Raw genomic sequence first — 21272 nt, forward strand, 5'->3', positions numbered from 1 at the left:
ATTCCAAGCCATAGAGACAGCAAACAAGGGGAAACAAATCCTGACACAAGATTTGTTTGGCATGGAGGCAATTGGAACACAAAGTGAAACTGTCCCAACACAAACACTGTGATATTATACAGGTGCCAAGTAATTGTTTTGGAAGTGCCATTTCCATGTACAAGAGTAACACTGGCCACATGTGAGTTGTACATAAAGTGCCAAAACCAATACGGGAGTGAAATATTCATGAACAGTAACAGAAGAACGAGAGTTCTGGTAATGAACAAGGCAGAAAATGTTTTCCATCTCTCAAAAAATTCAGCAAACAAGGTTCTCGCACAGCATTGCTTCCAACACCGGAAATAAAGTGAACCAAAACAGAATGTGAAAACATACATATTGCAGCAAGTCAGAGTAGGTACACCTGAAAAGATTAGCAACGATCCTCCATAAAAACAACTCTCACTCCTATTCTCTTCCAGAAAAACTATGCTAATAATCAGAACAAAATACAAACTCTTAGAATGCCCTTTTTTGGTACATTTGAAAAAGAACAGATCACCCAAGAGTCTAAAATGGTGAAACAAGAAATTGTCGCATGTGTTTTTTCAAATGACGTTCCTCACCTGTGTATCATATCAGTTATATATTTCCTTTTTACAATTAGAAATAAAACATTTTTTTGAATAGCACGTGAAAGTTTCTCAATGGAACAGGATAATAAAAGGAGAAGAGATAGTCCAATGTAGAAGATACCAGCGAGATGTAGTTATAGACCTTCACGGTTTATCAGCATAAGAGATTCCTGGATGACACTATGCACCAACCAACTGTAAACTTGAAAGCACCACAAGAAATTAAAGCAAATAGAAAATGATTACATATGAAGCAGTTTGGACATACTAATAAATATGCCCATAATTCATTTCAAATGGACATCAGCCTGAAAGGATGTGTTTGATTGCAGAGGAAAGGCTACAGTTTGGCTCAACAGATGTCTTCTGCACTTTTTTGACTGCTGGTTTCACATTTCATAAAATGATCATATTAATAGACATAAATAAATAAATGTAAACATTTACGTAGTGGGTCTCAACTCTTGATATGGTCTCAAAGCACTGTGTTCCAGATTACAAAGAAACTGAGCAGGGCCAATACTCTTCTCTTACAATCATCTATTTCTGCATTTCCAGTGTCATTGCTAAAGAAATTGCTAACAAGGGTCCCTCAAAAATACAAGCAAAAAAAAAAGAACTGGTCAAAAAGTTCAGATGAAATCAACAGAGAGCCTGTTTAGAGATACTGTCAACTGTTCTCCTCCATGCCAAAGGAGATGGCACATACTGGATGAAAAACAAATGCCAGAAACACTGGTACCAGCTGTCAGGCAAGAATGGATTTTGTGGTTCACTGAATTTTGATCCATCTCCAGAAAATGAGGCAGAGAGGCAGACTGAGTAAAACACTTTGGGATTCAGGATTTTACTAACTTTTACAGATCTCCAGGAGACTTTAGAAAAATTCAGGGGGATTGAAGTTTCAACTTCTAAATAAACTGATAATGGGAAGATTGAAAAGTGACAAAAAGTGGTAAGAGAGGTTCAGAGAACCACTGGGTTACTGAAAAACTGGGGAGTCTGAGGAAGTCTCCATAACATGTTTATTCAGGAGCATATATTTCTGAAGGACTGACCCCAAACACAACAAAGCAAAGCTCCAGCTGAAAAACATACAAGCAACTTTTCTGTGGTGTGAATATTCATTTAGTAGAAATGGACTGAAGCAGAAACAGATCATAAGCCTTTGGAAACCCTATTACCCATGTCATTGTGCAAGCATTATCCAGGCAACCATGAAATTGTGTTCTTGTACAATGCAAAACATAGTCCTTCAAAGACTGTCCACTAATCAAGTTCAAAAGCATGAATTCATAATAAATAAATCAGTGAATTACCTGAACAGAAGTGTGAAGTAAATATTAGCTGCATGGTAACTTTGGCTTTAAAAATGTGGCATGTTCAAACAAGGTAGCACAAAGGAGTCCAACTGTGTAATAGCATACAGAAAACATTATTTTGTGGTTGGTGAAAATAAAGAACCATGTCACCTGCATACAAGATGTGTGATTCTGTAAACTGGAACTGCTGCATGTAGTTGGATTTCCTAGAAGGGTATGTCATGGTCCCATACAACAGGAAGGAAGCAAAAATTAAACTAATCTATAATATCCATCCAAGTACAGGAAAGGGTCCTGGCACAAGCTCCATGAAATCAAAAAAAAAAGTACAGAAAATGAAGTATACAAGACCATCAATCCCTCTTATATTTTTGTAGGTGAAAAACGCCCTTGGATCAATGGTAACAATTAACCTTTAAATTTTTTTTTAGATCAGCAGACAGCTACAAATTCCTTATGCTTTTTCTCCCCATTCTTCCATTTTCCTCCAACCCAACCAGAGTACATGACATAGAACAAACAAATAATAAAAAAAAGAACAAACATACTTCTAGCCCTTTTTGTTATGTGTTCAAGAAGTTTCTATTCACAAGTTTTTAACAACTGGTCTAGTTTGCAGTTTTTTAGGCCGGTCACAATTCTATTATTTGCATCAGTGTGGTGTGTGTTCGGATTGCAATTTGAGGGTTGATTTTTTTGTCCTTTTCAACCACAAAGATGCAGCTGTAACCAATGGAGCCAGTGAGTTTTGACTCCAATCTTCTGATAACCTTTCAATGCAGGATGCATGATGGTGTCAAGACTCTACAGCCAAGGAATAAAGATGAAGAAATTCTGGGTCTCACACTCTTTAATAACCTAAGGTGCAACACATTCAGGTGACCTACTCTGTGTGACACATCACCTTCCCAGGTCACCAGAAACATGTCTGCTTGCTTGCTTGTATGGGTTCTGTACTGAAATACAGAGATTTGCAAGACCAACTTCCATATGCGATAATGAAACTGTGACGTTCTCCGTCTGTTGCACACAGATCTGACTCACGAAGTTTGATGTTTGGTTTTACCATGAAAGTTTGGTTTTAATATGAAAGCCAGCATACGACTCTACCAAAACCAAGGTGCAACTCACAATCTTTTCCCCAGAGTCACCTAAAGCACAAACATAAATGCAAACAGTGAAGCAAAGCTCACTACCAACTTGTTAAGACACCAAGGGTATAAACAATTAAATTCACTTGGAAGCGAGCAGAAATAAGAAAAAAAAAAGTCACGCACATAATAGAAAGCAGAAGAAAATAAAGCAGTTCTTGAAGTACCTATCACTTTTTTAAATTTTCATCACTGTTTTAAAGTCTTATCCTTCCCACTACCCAAACCCCCACTCATTCCAACAGGTCCACAGGCTGGCCAGTCATGACTTGCCTCTGAAAATCTTACCCAACTCTGGTGACAAAACACGTAGTTCAAACCAGCATCTGTGATCAGCAACGAGAACACATGGGCCATTTCAGCTGCTCCACTGTAAAATTGAGAGAGAGAAAACTTACCAGCATGAGCCTTGAGAATGTGGGTTTTCAGGCGGCTGTTGTAGGAGGACTTGAACGGGCACAGTTTGCAGCGGAATGGCTTGTGGTGTCCATGGTGGGTCTGCATGTGGCGGTCCAGACTTGAAAAAGACAGAAAACGGGAACAAACGAGAGTCAGTCATCCCAGCTCTACCCTCAGATGCAAAGCAAAACACTTAAGAGCAATAATAAAATAAGCAAGAGGCAGACCAGGCTCTGCTATCCTTCCTCCCACTTTCTCTTAAAATTCAATAGTCTGCTTACAGAATAAAGTCAAGGTCTAACATGAAGAACAGGAGCAGAGCTGACACCAATTCTGTTTATACAGAAAGCAAGACACTTAAATAAACTTATAGGGCAAGATCAGTATAAATTAAGTTATACATGATCCAGACTTAAAGGACTGGTTGAGGAAACATGAAACAGACAAAACCAGTAAAATTATCATTACATAATTTTTCTCCTGCCAAAGATTTTTGTGAAAATATGTCCACTTCTGTCCTGTTGATTGTAGGGGGGAAAAATAAATTCTTTTGTTGACCAGCTTTACTGAGGAAGCCTTCTTTTGGTTACAGCAGCAAAAGTAGATTAGAGATGCTGCTCTGGGGAGGGTGCCAGCAGGCTTCAGTTGATGAGTACCAGGATTAAAAGGCAGCAGAGTTTCAGAAGCAGCAGCGTAGGAGATTCTGCATGAAGCTCAACAGGAGAAGGGGTAGCAAAGACCAGCCTCTACTTTCTTCGGGGAAAATGGAAGCAACCAACAGCCTGAATACTGTGAAGTGATCAAAACCTGCTCTCTCCACTGTGTGTTATAACAGCTTAGTAAAGTTTGGAAGAGAAAAAGGGATGTTTTCCACATTTCCTAACAGATGATCAAATTAATTGTAACTGAGTGAATCCTGCAGAGCTCTGCAGTTCCTGCTCTGTGGCTGACAGCCATGAATCCACAGTCTCCAGGTGGCAGGCAGGTAGTTTCAGCCCAAACTGTAAATATTTCCAGTACAGACACTTCTTTGGACATATTCATGCCTTGTGATCTAGTCTTAGTTTGAGTCATCTCATGCATGGTGATGGAACAACAGGGCAGAGACACTGGAGGAGTTGCAATTTGCCAAAATTGCCTTCTACCCCCCACCTTAATTCTAGATGTATTTCAGGCATAGTTCCTTTTATTTGTCCTAAATTGTCCTGAGTATCAACATGTAGCTCAAGTAGTAGTTGTTCCAGCCCTGTCACACTATATAAGATTCCACATGATCTTTAGTCCCACTCTGACAAGAGCTTGAGCCAGAAAATCCCTGTTTATGAGAGCTAACACTGAAGTCTGTGTATTCAAAGATCTGATAACAGCAAAAAAATAGAAAATGAATTTATGTATCCTCTCAGGGTCACTCCATGCAAATACAACTTAACAGAAATCCAGGATGATGTTTGTGGTATGACAAAGTGCACAGCTTTTCCAGAGAAAAGGGGGAGAAGTCTCCTAAATGACTAAGACTTTAATCACTTGCAGTGAATACTTCATAGAACAAAACTTGTTTTAAATAGCCTCCAGGGAATGAGATTACTTGACAATTAAAGCAGATTGCCAAAAATGTAAATAATACATATCAAGCTATTACAAATATATACCTTAAAGTAATCTACATGGCAATAATTAAAACCATATTCACAACCACATACTTTGCCAGCAACATTCTTCTGAAAGCAGGTTTTAAAATTTTGGTCAGATTTGGAAGAACAGTTTAAACATTTGGTTTATTTTCTTTCACAGACTTAATCTCCCAAGAGAGTAATTGCATAAAAAAAAAAGAGAAAAGAAAAAGTAGACAACTTCAACACCAGAGACCACAGCTATTATGAAGCTATGTGATGCCTGTAGAGTTCTCCCGACATCCACCACTTTCTGATTTACCCATTCTGAAACTCCTAGGACACGACTTTCCTAAGTAGGAAACAGTGTGACCAGGCACCAAACTCAAGACAAGTCTTATTTTTTGAAGCAAACCAGTTTGGAAACAGCAAGTTCTACAAACCATCTGATGCAAGGGCTTCCCTCACTGTCAGCCTTGCCAAAGCAGGGTTGGATACACTCAGTAGTTCACACCACTCCCCCGGTCCCTTTCTTACTGTTTCCTGCTCAATCCCATTCCAACAAGGCAGACCAAACTGTGGCATGAACTTGCAATGCTGTGACACCACCAGAAATCTTGCTTTTTAACACAGGGAATTAAAAAATGCTTTTTATCATGCTTTCCCTCCCACAGGCATTTGATTGCAAAACAGTGACATAATCACAAAATTTAAGAGAGTTATGAATGCAGTGAATATGCAGTTCTCTCCTCAGAAATTAGAGAAAACACAGACTTGTGAATCAGTCCAAGATACCAGTGGAAAATATATCACAAACGCCATTTTTGGGAGGTGTATATATATTTTATCATTAAAATAATTTTTAAAATTGCTAAACATAAAGCAAAGTCAAATCTTAGGAAAACAAATCATAAGAAACATGACTATTAATGATGACTATGTATCACCATACTGTTGTGAACTTGAATATTTGTACACTGAAATTGCACACCATAATTAAGAAAAAAAGTCTGATTTCAGGTCAGCTTATAACACTTATTTAACATGAGAAGTGAAAACTCAATCCTCAAAGAGCTGTAGTAATTACAAACAAGGTAGTTATATATAACAGAAATTCCTTAAATATGAAAGATTAACTAGTAAAATACTTTCCTCTTCTTGGCTTGTTAAGTCTCATGCATTTTACAAGGGTGCATAAATGGTGGGCTTCACCATTGCTACTGAAAGAAATCTTATTCTTTGGCATGCATACTTTTCCCCTACATGCAAAAAAGGGTCTTAAATAAATTCAAGATATAAAAATGCAATATTTCATAAACAGCCAATCATAATGGCTATAATAAGATTTTGCAGCACTGAAAACACATAAATGCTGAGAAAAGTGTAGATCAATTATCAAGCTGAGTGAGCTCTTTTTCAATGCCAACCTACAGAACATCAGCACTGGTTTGTGATCCTTTAGGAGACAAAGTTAAAAGCCACAACTTACTTGTGCCTGAAAGCAGAGACAAAGGAGCAATACTGGCAGCTGTACTTGTCTTCCCGGGCAAACATGGCCAGAGCCAAGTGACTCCTCTCGTGAGATCGCAGACCCTGCATAGACATCAAAACCCGGTCACACTGGCTGCAGTGGTAGCCCCCAGGCCTGGTTTCATCTTCCAAGGATGTTCCATATTCAGCTTCTGTAAATTCCACAATGTCAGGGTCTGTGGCTCCCTCACAACCCTCCATCAAAGTTGTGTTTGAAGGATCTTCAGCTTCCTGCTAAAAAACACATACCCCCCCAAAGCCATCAATTCTCTCTCCCTTCTGCCCCTCAGTCTTTACCCTGTGTGCATTATAATGTCCAGGCTTTCCACTGTGTTATTTTTCTTAATATATCCCTATACAAACTCCACACCAATGGCTTTCTGAAAAAATGACCTACTCTTGGGAGGGGAAAACATGATTATATCTATTATATACATAGGTAAAAAAGGAATCTCACTCCCTGATCAAGTTTGTGTCAGATAATGCAAAAAGACAAGAAACCAAATCAACTATCTTTCAATAGTCTTTATGTGAATCTTCTAAACTTGACCAGATAATCATTAGTAAGGTACAGAGTAGTTAATTTTAGTTTATTTTGCTCTGCTGTATAGCTCTACTACCTCTGACTGTAGCTACTCTGCAGACTAATATAGTTGTCTAGTCTACAATAGATTTTGTCCATCAGTGTCAAACTCACAAGAAGTACACTAAGACCCTAGAATCCTCTTGAAAAATACAGAGCAAACAGAAAAAGTCTTCTTTTAATTCTCCTTCATAACTTTCCTCTCCCATTCCTAACCAGAGCATGCATTTGTGCAGTAATTTAAATAACCTGTAAGAGTTATTTCCATCACATTCTTTAGGCAGTGGCTTTCAGCCTTTGTTCCCTGATGCAAAATCTCTATTTACTCAAAAGAAAGCATCGACCCTACATAAGCATCACTTGAGAAGCAAGGAGAAGAGAGAAAGGACTCTCAGGAGGGAAGCATCTGAATCTGTCATAAATACCACGTAAGGTAAAGGAAGGTCAGTGAGAGGGCAGTGAAAGCTCTCTCTGGTAGCATGAGTTAGGCTGTGAAGGACTTGGCTTCCTCATAAAAACAGATTATGTCACGAAAGAAGCTCTGTCAGACACCAAGAGTCTTTGACAAGAGCTCACTACAGTATGAGGAGGAATACACAGGTAGTTCTGGATGCACTTTCACTACCTCTGCCAATATCCTGGAAACTGGGCTGTGGAACACCATCTATTCTTGGAGATGTCCTAGAAGGCACTCCTTTTCTCAGGGAGAAAGGAACAACACACTTACATCTGATCACCTGAATGGAACCACTGGCCCAGTAGGCCACTGTATGTTTTGTTTGGAGCCAGCGTGCAAATTTCATGGGGAAAGGTGTACCACAAGCAACTTCACACATTTGCACGTGTACATTTCCTCTTCTTAAAAAAACAAAACAAAAAAATTAAAGAAAACGAAGAGCTCTTTTTGAGTTTAACTAAGCAGAAAAGTAGCCCAGAAAAGCTGAGAGAAAGTCTGCTGCTCATAAACCAAGTTTTTTGGTCATTGACGACATCAACTCCGTTGTGGCTGAGAAGAAATGAGAATTAAAGAGTCTTCATGCCCCTGGATCAAGAGTGGAAAAAAAGTTAAAACACCTTGAAATAAAACAAATGCACTTCAGAAACTTAGTGTTAGATTAAAACATCATGTTGAAACAGAATACCCTCTTCAAAACACATTCAACTTCACAAGAGCCCTCCGCAGGTTATTAACAAGTCCTTTATTTTAAACAATGCAAGTAGTTTCAGTCACTTTCAGTCACCTTTCTAAAATTCTTACCTTCACTGTAGCTGACACAGAAGAAACGTTTCCATACTGGACATGCTTGCGGAGGTGATTACAGATGGCTCGAAGTGTTGGATGGACTTCCACGCAAAACTTGCATTTGTAGCCAACCACTTTCCTCTCCTTAAGTTTTGAAACATCTTCCAAATGTCCAAAAGCCTGTTTCGAGTACACAAGCATAAATCACTGAAATATGTTTTTTCATCTCACTTTTAGGAACACAGACCAGATTTAACACCTGAAGGGAAATTATGCTTGATGTACATATGTCCCCTTCTGCAGAACTGCAAGCTCAATTTTTGTTGAGATCATTAATTCCCATAAAGTAAGTGGACATCTGTGCAGAAGAATCCTTCAGTTTATGCATAAGAGTGCTCCTCTAGAAGACCATTCAGTTTGGCCTGAAACTGTGCTCTTCCATGACATCATGACTTCCACCAGAGCTGTGCAGACCTTTTCCCCTAGAGTAAGCGTGTTTCAAACTGAAGCAGAAGGAAGGGGTAAGTGGGCAAGAAATGCAGCACAGTTTGGTCTTCTTATGAGGCACTTGCCCAAGGTTTCAGTCACCAGACAGATTCGCATCATGTTGATACTTCGTGCTCAATGAAAGAAAGTACTGAGACAGAGAGAAGGCTGAGAAGCAAACTGCTGATTGTTCAGAGGGACATGGATGAGGGGGATGGGAGACTTCATAAAGAATCTGCAACAAAGTACATGGTAGCCTTGCCACAAAAGAACAAGTAACTGTCAGATACAAATGGCCCCCTAGAAGCGTGGGAGAAAGGAAAGATGATGAAGAAAATACTGAAGGAATGGTTAAGAAAGAACAGGGTTTCCTACGGAACCTAGGGAGATGTGGAGGATGGGTAAGGAAATTAAAGCAAAATGTGCAACTGACTTATGGAGCTCTCTGGCACTCTGAGTCATTCATTAGCCTGAGGTCATTTAGCTGTCAAAGAAAACATGCAAGTGGGCATTTCTGGGCTCCCAGGCATGGAGCAGGAGGCAGAGAAAGAGACCAGACACACAAATCCTTACCCTCTCTTGTTTGAAATCTGCAAAAGCACCATCTGCATATTTCTGCTTGCTCAAAAGCTGCTTCCTCCTCTCCTGACGTTTGGCACGCTTCTGGAATTCCTCATTGTGACCATTCAAGTGTGCAGTCAGCTCTACCGTGCTATGCAATTTCGTATCACAGTGCTTGCACTGGTAGACAGGGCTCTGAGAGCGGGTGCCACTTCCCAGTATGGAAAAGTCCCTCTTTAAATCTTTGCTGTGGTGGTCAGTGTAATGCATACACAGCAGCTCTGCTGTGCTGAAGGACAGCTTGAAACACTTTATGCACCTGAAGGGAAGCCACTCGATTTCTTGAGTCTCAGCCTCCACCTCAGGCTTTTCAAAGTCATTCCTCTCCTCAGCTGGAGTTGGCTTTTCATGCTCATCAGCATACACAGCAGTGAAGTAGCCCCCCAGCTTGCTTGCATGCTGCTTCTTAGGGAAAACACCAGGGTGTCGCTTCATGTAGTGAGACACAATGCCCTTCTTACTGAAGGACTGGAAGGAACAAAGCGAGCACTTCTTCTTCTCTACAGCCCTTCTCAGCTCCTCACTAAGCTGAGGAGTGTCATCCTTGGGAGGAGATGGAATGATTACTTTATTGGGTTTGTCGCTTACCGTCCTGGAAGCTGCCAGGCAGTGAGTGTAGTAAGCATCAATGTCATGTCTTTTCTGGTAGTGTGCTGCAAGCCCTTTGCGGATGGGGTTGGTATAAGAGCACAAAGCGCATTTGAAGAGGTTGTTCTTGCCCTCCGGCTGTGCCCGGACGTTGTTATGTTTGATGCGGTAGTGCCTCGCTATCCCCTTCCGAGTGGAGCAAAAATATTTGCAGAGCTGACACCGGAAAACTGTGTGAGACACTAAGTGAGAACTGGAGAAATGAGGTGCTGGCACAGAGACTTCCCCAACATCCTCAGCAGCAATTTCTGGGGAGGCTTTGATTTCAGTCACCACATCTGGCTCCACTGAGGCAGACACCTTTGGTGGTGACTGGGCAAAAACATCAAATTCAGGTTGATTGTGGTATTTCTCATAGTGAATTTTCAGCTTCTCAAGTGTTCCATGGGTGTAAGGGCAGAGTTTACACCGATAAGCACCATAGCCTTGCTTAAAAATTCTACTTGTCTCTTCCACGTCATTCTGAGCAATATCAGTTGACTGCTCCACATCATGCACAAAGTCTTCAGCAGTGACTTTCACTGACGGGTGTCGTTTCTGGTAGTGTGTGAGAACGCCATGAATACGTGTATTAATGTATGGGCAATGTCTGCATTTATATACAGCCCCTGGGTTAATGTCTATATCCTGAGCAAAATCTGCTGCTTTCACTTTCATGCCAGGATGTTTTTTGCCATAATGGGTCAGGAGGCCATGCAAGTTGTTGTACTCAGACTGGCAAACTGTACACTGATATGGGGTGGAGGAGATGGCAGGGTTTGCAGAAGTCAGTTGGACAGTTTTTTCATGGGAAAGGGTGGGGTCTTCTGCACACTCTCCATCCTGGTCCAGCTGTGATGTTGCTACCTGGTCTTCAGAATCCATCCTAACCCCAGTTTCATTAGGCTGTGGGATGATTTTCTCAGCAGAATCTTTCTCCTTGATGATATCTAACAACACAGATTCATCTCCATTCATGGCCCAAGGGTGAAATGCTTGGTAGTGATTAGTAATATCCCAAATAGAAGATGCTTCAAAAATGCAGTCTCTGCATTTATAGGTCTTCATCTCTGTTTGCATCACTAGGGCAGGAGGGGAGGGATCGGGACCTGCCCAGAGTTTGGTTGCCATGTATGTGTAATCAACATAATGCTCAGGATGTCTCCTTTGGTAATGCACAAGCAAGCCACTTGGCTCTGTGTGTGAATAAATGCACCATTCACAGTGATAACCAGCCTCTATCAAGCCATCCAAAAACGCCCATCTCAGTATGGAAGTGACCGTGGCCTTTAGGTTTGGGTGGTCCTTCTTGATATGCTTCCTCAATGCATAGAAGTAAGGCGACGTGTAGCTGCACTGCCTGCACTTGAGGGCTCTCAGCTTGGACTTGTCCCGCTCGGAGCTGGAGGTGTGAGCAGGGAGGCTGCTGGCTGATTTCTTCTGGCTGCGGTCACAGAGGCTGCGGATGGTGGCCGTGTGCTGCCTGATCACATCCGCATTGGCCTTGAAGTCGCGGTGCTTCTTCTGGTAGTGGATGAGCACACCCTTCACGGTCCGATTCCCGTAATCACAGTGTTGGCAGAAGAACATTTCGTTCTCAGGAGGGTTCACAGAGGTCTCGGATCCACCCCGGCCCAACTGCTGCATTGACATCGGTGGCCTCTGGATGCCAGGTGACAGCTCCCCGGCCCGCATCATGGCTGCGGTGGGGGGCGCCTGCCTGATGTATTTGGCAGTGACCTTGATCTCCGGGTGCCTCTTCTGGTAGTGAACAAGCACCCCAACAACAGAGCGGTTGCTGTAGGAACAGTGTTTGCAATAGTACAGTTCAGTGGAGAGGTCTGGGGGTGGTGGTGGAGGAGGCGGAGGTTGAGAAGCCAAGTTGGACAGTTTTGGGGAGACAGGTGCCCCCAGCTCAAAAGACATTTGAGCCAGGGCAGAGCCTCTGTCAACAGAGACTACACGCATGGTCTTCTGAATTCTGAAATATGAGGCTTTTTCTTCAGGGTGCTTTTTCTGGTAATGCACCAAAACTGAATGCATGTTAGGACTTGCAAATGAACAGACATCACAGTCATAAACAACCACAGTGTTGACTGAAGGTTCCTTCTGATTTTCACATTCAGGACTAAAACTCTTGGTGGCACTTTTGTTAAAACCAGCTGGCACACCAGTTCCACGAGCCACAGGGGTGGAGGTTGCCATAGTTTTTGGAGCAGAATTCAAGATCTCTCTCAGTGTCTGAGACTCTGTGTTCAGCCCTTCTTGCTGCTCAACAACATAGCTAGAAAATATCATTGCATTGTTAATTTTCACTGTGGGATGCATTCTTTGGTAATGTGGCATCAGGCTTCTAACATTTGGACTTGTGTAAGAGCAGAAGCGGCAGCGGTAGATCAGATCGGAATGATCAAAGTTCAGTACATTCATAGCTTCAGGATGATGCTCCCCATAATGCTGCTGCAAGTCTTCAAAATTTGTGTAGTCAATATAGCACTCAAGACATCGATATACTGCACTGTGGTCATTGGGATCCAGGATATACCTAAAGCTGAATTTGATGTAGGGATGCATTCGCTGGTAGTGGGTGCTAACACTCCTGGCAGATTTGTTGCTGAAATCACAGTGTTTACAATAGTAAAGCCTGCCAGAGTCACTGAACTCTGAGTTCTCATTGTTCTGGTCAGTACCGTACATGTTGGATTGGCTCCCCAGAACAGAGGCATTAGAGGTCTGATGGTCCTTCATGCTGACAGCAGAATAATAGTCTTCCTCATCTTCAGACAAAGTGAGCTCAATCTCTGCTCCATTGGTGGAATTATAGTCATGTTGCATGCTTCTGAAGCTTGTCTCCTTCTGGGAATCATTAGTCTCTCTGCCCCACATTTGCTGGGGAGCATAAGAACTGGAAACTTCTATCATTGGTTCTGTTTGCTCTTCCTCTCTGTCCAACTCTACCTCTATCTCCACCTCATTGTCCTCCTCCTCTTCCTCATCATCCTCCACATTAATCACAGCATCTTCTTGTTGCTTGTTTTGGCTGATCTTGCTCTGCAGGTTGCTCGCTATTTCATCAATTCTTGTTCTCTTTTTCACAGGAGAAAGATCTAAAGGGAAGTCATTTGAGACCTTCCTAGGGGCTTTCGCAACAAAGTTATTTTTAGAAGAGAGCCCAAGGATGGAGGTCTGGCTCTTCTTCACTGTGCTGGCAGAAGGGTGAGCATCTGCCTCACTCTCCTGTGGTGCATTTGATGGTGGCCCATCATATTTTGGCAGGTTGTCACAGAATGAATGTTTGTGCTGCTGATGAACTCTGAGACCTTTCAAAGTGGTAGTGGAATAGTTGCACAACGTGCACTTATATGGATGCTGTGAGTGGGGCTGGGGTGACTGCTGTTGTTGCTGTTGCTGCTGTGGCTGCACTGGTTCCATCATCCCAGCTGACTTCCTGCCATTTATATTTCCACTGTCATAAGACACTGTGCTGTCATTCAAAGATGAGGCAATGCTTTCAGGCTGAGAGTTCATAGTGTCCCAGTCTGATGTTGTTCCTGTGTGACACTGCTTGTGGGCACCAAGCTTTAAGGAACTCTTGCAGGTGAAAGGGCATTCATCACACTTGTACACAGCTGTCTTCCCAGACAGGTGGATGTTCTCAATGTGACGGGAAATACTGCGACGGTGCATCGTCAGAAAAGGGCAAAAAGGACACTGGAACCTGTTCATATATCTTCTAAAGGGAATTCCCTTTGTTTCCAATAGCTTGTTGCCATCAGATCCCATCAGCTGCTCTGCAGACATTCCTGAGGCCTGGTGATCCATGGAGTTTAAGCCATTCTCGCTGTCCATTTCATTTAGCTCTTCATCTGAGCTGGAGTCATTTAGCATACTGCTTGTTTCCAGGTCAGCAGAAGAATTCGTCATATCAGCAATTCCATAGCGGGATCTGTCAGACAAATTAACCATGCCCGAGTTGTGAGGTGACTTAGGCTTCATTTGAGGGTAAGACACAGAAGAAAACTTGGAAGATGTAGACGAGTTGGGCCTGATAAGGGAATTGCCCATGGAGCTTCTGAAGTTTGAGACATTGGCATTTGACATCTCACGTCCTGTTGTGTTCATGGAGATATAATTAGAGTTTGGAGAGGCATTCTGGGCACTCTTACTCTGCACTTCAGGTGTGCTGGTTCCATCCTGTTGCTGCCTCAGGCTGGACAGTATTTTTACCATGCTGCGGTGCTTCTTCATCATGTGATCACACCAGCGCTCCCTCCGAGGTGTCTGGTAACTGCACCACTCACAGCAAAAGTTGCCCCTAGACTTCGTCAGGGGCTTCACCATTGATTCCAAAATGCTCCTTTCCACCACCTCTGCAGGCAGCTCCTTGCAGGGTTCCTGCACTGGCACAGAAGCAGACGTTGACTCAGATACAGCAGCAGCAGCAGGAGTTGAACTCTCTTTCAGGTTGTTTTTGTGGTACATTTTCTGGTGCTTAATAATTCTCGCGCGCCTGGGTGACTTGTAGGTGCAGAACTGGCAACTGAAAACTTTACCAAACCCTTCATGCATCATGATGTTGTAATTTAGGGAACTGGAAGCTGATGGCCCCACTGAGCTGCCCCCAGCCTGTCCTCCATGAACCTTCCGTGTGTGCTCTATGAGAAGGTTTTTGGAACGGAAGTAACGCACACAGAACTTGCACTGGAAAAACTTGCTGGTTGGTTTAGGATTTGGAGCCATGTGCTGGCCATAGAAAGTCTGGCTCTGGCTATAGTAACTTCCAGTCCCCATTTGACTTGTTGCATTTTGCCCTAAAATGAGAATTAAGGTATATACGTAAATAAATAAAATAAAATCAAAAGGCTTTTCCTCCACCCACCCTGTATGCATAAGAATGTAACCACATCTTGAATAGACAATAATCACACCAGGATTCCCTCACTTATGGCGAGATCTACCGACCTGGCAATGGTCAGAAAAATGACCATTATGCATAATTTCTACACATATATGACTGTGGTGTACAGTTCAGGATAGGCAATTTCCAGAAATAATCTTCTTGGGGAAAAAATAAAACTAGTATACTAATAAAAGTTGAAAATTCTGAGGTGGTTCGTGGTAGTGAACAATAACCACAAAAAGCTGAAAAGGAAAAAAACCATATGAAGAACTACATGAAAAGAAGCTGGGAAATACAACCATCCTCTATGCTTGTATTTGCAGAAAAAAAAGCTATCGTCAGAACCAGTATGTCTGATGATAGATATCTACTTTGCTGACATAAAAATAAAGATAATGCGAGGTTTTAAACCACATTAAAGGCAGAAATTTAAACACACTGAAATAAGTCACATGTAAAATATGGGGTTAGAGCTGAGATCTTAGAGTTGAGATAAATCTTGGAGTTGAGATTTACCTGCTATTTCATCTGGAATTGCAAATTCATCCTTTACAGAAGAAAATTCAACCTCAGTCTGGTTGCTAGCATTTATGGATCCAGACCTTGGCTGGGTAGGACTTTCCTCAGAGACATCAGTTGGCTGCAGAAAAGCAGTGTGAACATCCTGAATGTGAGCTTTTAGGTCTTCGTAAGATGGAGCTCGAAAATCGCAGCCATCACACTGCAGGACCTCCATGGTTCAGGCTGATCTTTTACATTAGAAAGTTCTGCAAGAAAAACAAGAGAACAAGAGAAGAAGAAAGAGATGCGTTTACAGCAATGCTATTGGAACAAATCCTGAAATTAGATAATACCAACCAAGCTTTTGATGACTCAGCCATTTCCAGAGATTCCACAAATACAGTAGTGTGAAACTCAACCTTTGTTTACCATATTAAGAGGCATCTATTCAGATTCACAAGAAGTCCCACCTAGGTAGCTCACAAGCTGCTGACTCCACAAACAGCCAACTTTCTGACAAGTGACTTTGTCTGGCTTTTCCATTACACAGGGCTGTTATTCAGAATTTTGTCTTGTCCAAAGACCACAATCCATATACTCAGAAATGGCACGTTATTCTCAGTCATGCAGTGAAATTTATAATCAGAAGACAGTGGCTGCTGCGAGAGACCCATTCTAACCTTGCCGGGAGTTGCCAATTCCTGCCTCATTCACTACCATGCATCAAAAGCTTCCACAGGGAGATCCTTGCCTTTCTTCTCAGTGTCCTATCACTCCTGATATTGGTGGAAAACCTAGACCTAACAGCAAGATTAGATGCACTCACATGAACCCAAGGCAGAGTACTTTGCTCTGCCCTACTTCCACCAAGCTTTGTAAGGACATCTCCATTCTCTGTTAAAGTGTTTACAGCTTCCTTTTAGTCTATTCTGGGACACGACCTTTGTGTCTTAGCAGTCTGGGAGATGGAAAGAGCCGGAGGAAGAAAAGGACAGTAATAGGAATAACAATACTGAAAAAGCACAATGGAAATATGAGTTACAAAGACACAGTCATTATGACTTTCTTGATTTATGCAAAAGCCCTGCATACCTTGAAGTACAAAGCAACATAAGATACAGTGAAGTACGGTAGTTCCGCTTGTGTCAATTAATCCTGCAACAGTTTCATGCGTCTGCACCGCCATGAAGGAGAGGAGCCACAAAGCACAAGCCAAACAAAAGACTTAGACCCTCCTACCCTGTGCAGTGTTGAGGCACAAGAATCACCTTCCTATGTTACCACAGGAATTACTTCTCTAAGCTTCCATGAACTGTGCTGGAAAAGGATGACAAACTGAGCATTTCAGATGTCCAAGACACAAGGACAGCCCAAAGCACTTTAAATTCCACGTGTTTATTTTATGTGGAGTATGAAGCAACCTCCACAGTGAACAGAAAGCTCCAAAACATTAAGGTACAGAAACAAGAGAGGGTACTGCACCAGGATTTTAGATGAAAGAATGCTTCTTCTGATAGCCTGCTAAAATAAACTTCTAGCAAGTCAAATTCCGGACAGTCTGAGCACAGAGGCTCTCCACATATTTACCTACATTACTTTGCAAGCTGTACTATGTCCTTTCTCTCCCCTGACTCCCTCCCACCACCAATAAAGAAAATGAACGCTGCACCCGCTTCTTTTCAGCTAACAAAGTTACAATAATTGAGATACTCAAGCCTTTATGTGCAAGCACCAGACCAAATTGTGTGGAAGAGGTTGCTATCTGCTCTGGATCAAATTACAGCAGTGAGTGAAGCCCCACCCCACGTCTCCTTTAGCACAGTCCATTAGACCTGAAAACAAATTTTTCCATGGAGCAGACGACTCCTGCATTTAGAGCACTTCACAGAAAAGCAGATCATCCAGTTTTCACTACCCATCCCCCAAGCTTAGTCCTTTCATCTGAGCCAAACAAGCCACAGCTCTGCTGAATGTGTTTATCACACTTTCAAGAGATATGAGCCCCTGCGTCACTGAAGCTTTAAGACTCACTAAGCTGCCCTAGTCCTCTGAGCTTTGGGAGCAGCCATTTTAGCTCAGACAACTCCTGCACTCAGAGGCTCAGAGCTTCTTGCCTGTGCACAACATGGCCTCACTTAGCTTCATTTCAAGCACACCAGCCTTTTTCTTTTTTTTTCCTCCCCTTTTTATAACTCCTCCTCCTTGGGTGATGCTTTAAAAACAAGCATCCCCAGAACACATCTCCCCTTCTCCCGCATGACCTGCCCTCCAAATCATGTTGCTGCTGTCCCCCTGCACTCCTCAAGCCGCACCTTCTTTCCCTTAGCAGAGGCTGGGGTTTCTCAAACCATCTCCTAGGGTTCCCCTGTCCCATGGATGACAAATGGGACAGTTCATTCCAGAAGCACAGCATTACAGCACCAAGACTAGTCCAAGATGTCCTTCAAGCAGAGGCGACACACAGCTGAGAAAGAGAAGGAAGAGAAGGAGGAGGCGTAGGGGGGGAGTGAGGGGGGACGACAGGCGGGGGGCCTCCAGCCTGCCCTGTCCCTGGGGAGCTCTCCTGTTTGGCGCAGAAGACACACCACCCCACTCCTCTGCCAGATTCCAAAGTCTAATGACCTTTGTTAATCACCAGCCAGCTTGTCTGCATCAGCAAACCCTGCCAGCAGACACACCCTTCACACAAAGGCTGTAGAGAGGTTCTCTGAAAGCTCCATTGTGTAGAAAGAGAGAAAAAACAACATACACACAAAAATCTCTACTCTTCTCCCTCACGCCTCCCCCCCCACGCCCCCCAAAAACTTCAGACCCTTTAGAGACATCACTGCAAAACGCTCTCAGCTCTCCTTTGGAAACTTCAGATCAGCTTACGAAACACAAAACTAACTCGGGAGACTAACACCGAGGATCTGAAAAAAGATAATCCTGGCAGCTTCGAGAAGTAAAAACCACCACCATCCCCATCTTCAGCATACACTGCTGCTTGAAGAAGGTATCCTTAAGGATGCTGGCTGCTGTCTAGACAAGCTGAAACCAACCTGTATGTTGGGAGATATCATTAATAGTTGCTGATTACAAAACTGATGGAGACTCTCTAATGGGTTCCAGCTTGAATCTCAGCAGGGTCTATAGCACAACGGCAGCACCAAGTCAAAGAAGTTAACCTTCCTGCAGCTGTGAGGAACAAACATTGGGTACAGCTTGAATGGGCTTCGGTTTGAAGTTTTCACCATGCATCACACTGAAAGCAGGATGAGGCACTTTGTAAGGAATTCTGCTCTACCATTTCCGCATTCTGCTTTAAAATTCAGGCATTGTATGGAGGCTAAAAACACAAACTGCCAGTTCGAGCTCACAGATCAAAAGAAACTGTAATACAACGTGTATCTTTTTTTGTCTGCATTGGATATGACACTGGGCAAGACACACCCACCGACCAGCAAAGAGCATTTTCAAGTGCAGATGTTAATACACTGGCAAGACACATCCAAAGCAAAGGAGACAAAGCAAAATTCATACATTTCCATCATGGCCAACTAAGGAAACACATTCCATAGCCCTTCAAATTTTCAAATGCTATCAGAAAACGTAGAGGGGAATGAAGGTGGAGTAAGAGAGGAGTTACCAAATCTACTAACTCAACAGCAGTACAGTAAGTGTGGGTTAAAAAAAACAATCCCAAACAATGAAACAAAACCACCATGAAGTGAATCCATAAATCCCACAAGCCCTTGAACATATTCACAACCAATCTCTTGAGGCCACATGGCCTACAGATAATGGGACTTCAAAAATGCCGTTACTAATGCGATGCTAACCTCAGCAAACATTATTAAAATGCCATTGTCTGACTAATTTGCATTTCCAAGCTCTTCTTAAAATATATGGCCTTAATGCTTAATATGGAGGTATTCTCATTTTATTGATGAGCAAAAACCTTTTAAAATGTTGGGCAAGAGATTCTCAAAGCCACAGTTTTAATGACCAAGGTGGTCTCAAATTGTCTTCAACATCCTTTTCTACACTCATAAATGCATGAGAACATCTGAGACACAGTTGCATTAGATTTCGAGGTTTTTAAAAGTGCAAAACAAGAGATAATTGTGCTTGTTGAACAACAGTAATTACAGAATTTGGCAGCAGCCAAAGTAGTACAAATCATTATGTTTAAGTTTGGTTTTGAAGCTTCAAAATACAAAATTAATTGTGAAGCCCAAGGCACTGACCTCAAAATTGAGCTTCTGTGGTTTGACTACCCATCCGTTATATTTTGAGATGGAGTCAGTAGAGCTTCTAGAAGTTAAGAATATGCACACGCACAACCACAACTGAAAAGGTCAGTCAGACTACACAATGTGAGCTTCAAGCTCAGCATTAGTAACATGGGATGTAAAACAAATGAATCCCCAGTTCTCCAGGCCTTTCTTTAGTCAGATGATATCAGGGGTATCTTCATCCCTACATCAAACATGCAGGTTGTCCACACAGATTTCATTTTACTCAGTGACTAGGTGGAGCTGAAAGGAATTCCTTCACCAAAAGTTCTGTCAAGCATGGAAGAGGCTGCCCAGGGAAGTGGTTGAATAACCATCCCTGGAGGTATTTAAAAGATGTGCAGATGTGGCACTTAAGGACATGGTTTAGAGTGTGCTGGTTAAGAGCTGGACTCCATGGTCTTGAAGGTTTTTTCCAACCTTCCCCACCCTACCAGAAACAAACCACTAAACATTACAGCAACAGGATTCACTCTGGCAAGTAATTACAGATAAAACAAGCTTTCAAAATTCCCAAGAGTAACACCTCAAGCATTTTTCCCTGCTACAGAAGCCTGGGTTTTCTAAGGCATCAGTGCCCACAGCTGTGCTGAGGACCTTCCAGCCGTGCCCACCTGGGCTCCTGCCCAGGTTCAGCTCACATACGATGGAGCTGCTTATGTCTTTGTGTATGGGGTTTGGGGCTTTTTTTCCTTCTTATTTTTTTTTCTTAAACACTGTTTATAATATGAGATCGCAACAGGGAAAATGATGACTAAAAAAATAAAATCATAGTAGTAATGCAAAAACTTACACATTTGACAAACTGGAAACCTGAAGGCTATTCCAACTGGAGGAAGCCAGCCTCATCTTTCATTTTGAAAGGAAACCACATAACTAATTAAGAATTCAAAGAGTAAATTCAATTCTTAACTACAGTCAGGCAAACCTACTTAACTCGTGGGTCTTTTTCAATGACCAAATTCCAGTCAAGCTATTGGAATTCTTGGTCCACTGAGCACAGTCTTTAGAGTTACTTGTCCAAGCTGCTAACAATATAAACTAAACTGAAGTGCTATTTCTTTCTTCACTCCTTTTTTTTTTTTTAATTTGATAGAACTGGATTTTGATAGAACTCCATGGGTTGGGTATCAACTCTCCAATATTCTTATTTTGTGGTTTATATTTTCATGTAAAGGAATTACAGTTTAATTATCAAGATCTCCACACTGATATCCAGTTTTGGGTTGTTTATTCTATTTTGACACTCAACAGAGTTATACCCATGAGAGAAATGTATTAGGTGATACCTGTGATTCTCTCACCCATTCTTCCTGAAAATATTTCTCTTGACCTACCTGGAAATACGTGTTGCAATGTAAGATATTTTCAGGAAAGAACTTCTTTTAGAAATTCATTACAACTG

At 42.2% G+C, this 21272-nt stretch overlaps 1 protein-coding gene across 4 annotated transcripts in view; it reads right to left on the reverse strand.

Annotated features, from left to right (window-relative positions):
• The window catches only part of ZNF462 (zinc finger protein 462), a 92036-nt gene that overhangs the window by 36760 nt on the left and 34004 nt on the right, over positions 1 to 21272 (reverse strand). For all 4 annotated transcript variants that reach the window (XM_027663804.1, XM_027663801.1, XM_027663802.1 and 1 more), the window contains exons 2-6: positions 15606 to 15856; positions 9515 to 15000; positions 8471 to 8635; positions 6589 to 6692; positions 3489 to 3607 (exon numbers count right to left, since the gene is read on the reverse strand). In XM_027663804.1, coding sequence (XP_027519605.1) covers positions 3489 to 3607; positions 6589 to 6692; positions 8471 to 8635; positions 9515 to 15000; positions 15606 to 15825 — 6094 coding nt within the window. In that variant the 5' untranslated portion in view covers positions 15826 to 15856. The remainder of the gene's footprint in view (positions 1 to 3488; positions 3608 to 6588; positions 6693 to 8470; positions 8636 to 9514; positions 15001 to 15605; positions 15857 to 21272) is intronic.

The sequence above is a fragment of the Corapipo altera genome, unplaced genomic scaffold (genome assembly GCF_003945725.1).
Source record: "Corapipo altera isolate COAL_440 unplaced genomic scaffold, ASM394572v1 61153, whole genome shotgun sequence".
NCBI lineage: Eukaryota > Metazoa > Chordata > Aves > Passeriformes > Pipridae > Corapipo > Corapipo altera.